Source organism: Gastrolobium bilobum, unplaced genomic scaffold, assembly GCF_033153095.1.
Source record: "Gastrolobium bilobum isolate Gb01-03AN ecotype WA unplaced genomic scaffold, APGP_CSIRO_Gbil_v1 utg186617, whole genome shotgun sequence".
Lineage (NCBI taxonomy): Eukaryota > Viridiplantae > Streptophyta > Magnoliopsida > Fabales > Fabaceae > Gastrolobium > Gastrolobium bilobum.
Window position 1 is genome coordinate 20073 of NW_026896937.1, and position 4364 is coordinate 24436.

The 4364-nt window shown below is 39.5% G+C and overlaps 1 protein-coding gene and 1 non-coding gene across 2 annotated transcripts; one reads left to right on the forward strand and one right to left on the reverse strand.

Annotated features, from left to right (window-relative positions):
• Window positions 1–1381: 1381 nt before the first annotated feature.
• LOC133302860 (uncharacterized) lies at window positions 1382–2389 on the forward strand. The gene is made up of 3 exons (XM_061502678.1): window positions 1382–1641; window positions 1702–1993; window positions 2063–2389. Exons 1-3 carry the CDS (start codon window positions 1382–1384, stop codon window positions 2387–2389), a joined length of 879 nt encoding a protein of 292 aa, XP_061358662.1.
• LOC133302861 (small nucleolar RNA R71) lies at window positions 1727–1833 on the reverse strand. Its single transcript, XR_009750394.1, has one exon. It is a non-coding gene; the product is annotated as a small nucleolar RNA R71 (small nucleolar RNA).
• Window positions 2390–4364: the final 1975 nt, after the last annotated feature.

The window sequence follows — 4364 nt, forward strand, 5'->3', positions numbered from 1 at the left end:
GTTTTAGCGTTGGAGTTAGTTGAAAGCAGTTGAGCATTCACCAGATATGGACGCTAAAACGTTCAACAGCTCACGTTTTAGCGCCCTAGTTAGTTGAAAGCAGTTGGACATCCGTCAAACATGGACGCTAAAACGGCCATTCATGAACGTTTTAGCGCCCGTGTTAGTTTTCAGTTTTAAATTGTAACATTATATAAGGAAAGGGCCTTCACAATTGTCATAGTTCTGATTTCCTATCTCTCTCTCCTATATCAGATCCTCTGATCTGACTTCTCTCTATAAATTCCAAAATTCATTAGGACTTAGTTCTTGTATTAGTTAGTTTCTCATGTAATTGTACTTAGAGATTGAAGACTCACTACATTGCAATGGAGTTTGATCTTTCTTCTCTTGTTATTATTTGTATTATGTCTGAGTAGAGTCCCTTGTAGTCTGATTCAATGGAAATCAAGTTTGAATTTATGAATGGTTAATTAGATGTTTTGTTTATCTATTATGTGATTGTATGAAGTTGTCTTGATTAATTCTTCATGTTGATAAATAGTGTAGAACAGACATGTTTACATTGTTTCTCTATTTTTGACAACTTCATCATTAGTGTTATAGTAGTCAAGACATTGATGCTAGGATTCTGATGTGGTCTTAAGACCTTAGTGATTAATGCATGTATTAAGAAAGGGATCACCAAGACATTGGGGTTTCTGATTAATGTGTCTATCAGGGTAGTAAGACATTACATCTTGAGATGATAAGAAAAAGGTTGATCAACATCACATAGTAGATATTCATCATGGAAATTGATTCATCCATAAATTCATTCTTGAGAGAAATTGACATCTGACTACTTGCTTTAAATTATATTCACACTTTATCTGTTTATCAATTCTTTAATTTTATTCAAACTAAATTTCTGGTGACAAGAAATAAATGCAATTTATAATCTTTTGGTTGATTCAACTTAACAACATTTGGTTAGTCAGTGCTTGACACAATTCCTCGTGGGAACGATCTTTACTCATCATTTTATTACTTGTTTGACTAGTACACTTGCTAAATCTAACAACAAGTTTTTGGCGCCGTTGCCGGGAAATTTGTTTTTCAACATTGACAGACACCATTAGTTGTAAAGATTGAATCTTTTAATTTCAGTATTTTTTTTGTATGAATTTTTGTTCCATTTTAATTCTGGTGTATGCGACGTACTATTGATAAAAATTCCTTGTTGTTTGACCCAGAATTAGAAAGGACAATTATAAGGAACAGAAGGGCAGCAAGACAAAGAAGACAATTACAAGAAAGGGGTGAACCAAGTGTTACAGTACATGAAGAGATCATGGTAGAAAATCATGTGCAACCACCACAGAGGACACTGGGAGATTACATGACTCCTGCAGTGATTCCTCCAATTCGTAGTGTTGTGCGCCTTACAGTAGAGCCAAATAACTTTGAATTGAAGCCTGCATTGGTACAGTTAGTGCAGAAGGAGCTGTTTTCTGGAACCAGTGCAGAGTACCCTTACTTGCATATAGAAAATTTTCTGTTGTTGAGTGATACTGTGAAAATTAATGGTGTCACAAGGGATGCAATCTTATTGAGACTATTCACTCATTCACTGAAGGATGATGCCAGGAGATGGCTACAGTCATTACCACAAGGGAGCATTACAACTTGGGATGATCTGTAAACCAAGTTCTTGGCCAGATTCTTTTCAACATCCAAGAAGGCAAAGTTGAAGGATGAGATCACAGGATTCAAGCAAAAGGATTCAGAGTCTATCTATGAGGCCTGGGAGAGGTTTAAGACACTCTTGAGGAAATGTCCACAACATGGAATAGAAGTGTGGAATCAAGCAGCAATATTCCTCCAAGGGTTGACAACCAACACCAGGACATTGGTGAATGCCACAACAGGTGGTTCATTGACAACCAAGACTCCTCAGGAAGCCCTTCACATCTTTGAGTCTCTAGCATCTCAGGAGTTTGACAATGCTCCGGTGAGTGACAGAAGGATATGAATTATTAAACTTGATGGCTATGATGCTTTATTAGCCAGGAATGACCAGTTGCAGCAAGTTCAGAAACAACAACAACAACAACTAGATACTCTCACCAAGACTTCTCAGAAGGTTGCTTCTGTGGACACTAATTCTGTGTGTGCCATTTGTGGGAAAAGCCATGTTACTGATGATTGTGACTATGGAGAGTCTGTTGAACATGCAGAAGTAAATGGAGTGTGTTATGACCACAACAACCAGAGGAATTACAACAACCAGGGGCGAAATGTCTATGTGCCACCATGGAAGAACAAGAATCAACACCCAGGGTTCAGTTACAGTTCCAACCATCAGTTGAATCCTCCACTACATCCTCCACCACCAAATTCATCATAGCAAGGTGATACTTCTGCATGGGAAAAAGCTTTTGCCCAGTTATCCAAGACTACTCAAGATTACATTCAGGGGTCTAATTCATTCAGAGAGGAAACATCTGCATTCATGCAAGAGACTAAGACTTCATTCAGAAATCAGGAAGCATCTATCAGGAACCTGGAGACCCAGATTGGTCAGCTATCAAGACAGATATCTGAGAGACCACAGGGGAAGTTCCCTGGTGATACTATAGTGAATCCAAAGGAGCACTGCAAGTCTATTATTACAAGAAGTGGGCTTGTGCTCCAACCAGTGAACAAGAAAGTGGATGAGAAGAAAGCGGGAGAAAAGAAAAATGAGGAGGAATTTGTAGTTGAAAATGATAGAGAAGAAAAAGTTGAGGAAAAGAAAAAAGAAGAAGAGGTAGTAGTTGACAAGAGTTCTTCACCCCAGAAGTTGATGAATTGGGAGAAGAAAAAGATGGCTGACAAGCAGGACCAACCAATCAACCTATCTCCATATGCTAAAGTGCCTTATCCTCAACGGTTGAAGCAGGAAATCCAGAAGCAGCACTATGCAAGGTTTCTGGATATTTTTAAGAAGTTACAGATTAACATTCCATTTGCTGAGGCCTTGGAGAACATGCCTAACTATACCAAATTCATGAAGGATCTTCTGTCTAAGAAGAGAAAATTGAAGGATGGTGGGACAGTGGCCTTAACAGAAGAGTGTAGTGCCCTGATCAAGAAGAAGCTTCCACAAAAATTGAAAGATCCAGAAAGTTTCAGCATCCCTATTGCCATTGGAGATGTGGAAGTAGGGAAAGAACTCGTGATTTAGGGGCTAACATTAACTTGATGCCATTGACTGTATGTAGAGCCTTGGGAATCAACACCCTGAAGGATACTAATCTTATATTGCACCTTGCTGATAGATCCATTAAAAGACCAGAAGGTGTGGTTGAAGATGTTTTGGTCAAGGTAGACAAGTTTATTTTTCCAGTGGATTTGGTTATCTTGGATATGGAAGAGGAAGATACTGAAAGCCCTCTACTATTAGGGAGGCCATTCTTAGCAACTGCTAGATCCTTGATTGATGTGAAACAGGGAAAGCTAATGCTAAGGGTGAATGAAGAGACAGTTACAATTGATGTGTTTGAAGCCATTAAACATCCTGTTGATGTGGAGGATTGTTTCAGGATAGATATCATACAGGAAGTTGTGGAGGAAGTAAAAGGAGAAGAGGACTTGTTGTTAGAGGAAGACAAACGTAAGGAAGAAATGAGTGGGGAATTTTATCAGGAGGAACCAGTAGTTGAAGAGCTTGAAAAGAAGGTGGATGACATTCCTAAGGGAGCACCTAAGGTGGAACTGAAAGAACTACCTTCTAATTTGAAGTATGTGTTCTATGGGGATGATCAAACATACCCAGCCATTATCAATGTATTTTTGTCTGAAAGAGAGGAAGTGAAGTTGGTTGAGGTACTCAAGAAGAACAAGACAGCCATGGGCTGGTCATTTTCAGATCTTAAGGGTATCAACCCTTCCTTCTGCACTCATAAGATATTGATGGAGGAAGAAGTCAAACCAGTGAGGCAACCACAAAGAAGACTTAATCCCACTCTGAAGGAGGTAGTAAGAAAGGAGGTGGTGAAGTTGCTTGATGCTGGGGTGATTTATTCTATTTCAGATAGTGCATGGGTGAGTCCAGTTCAGACAGTGCCCAAGAAAGGAGGGATGACTGTGGTTAGGAATGAGAACAATGAACTGATTCCTACAAGAACAGTCACTGGCTGGAGGATGTGTGTTGACTACAGGAGACTCAATAAAGCAACCAGGAAAGACCATTTCCCTATTCCATTCCTGGACCAGATGCTGGAAAGATTGGCAGGACATGCTTTCTACTGTTTTCTGGATGGATACTCGGGCTATAACCAGATAGTTGTGGCTCCGGAAGATCAGGAGAAGACTGCATTCACTTGCCCCTATGGAATTTT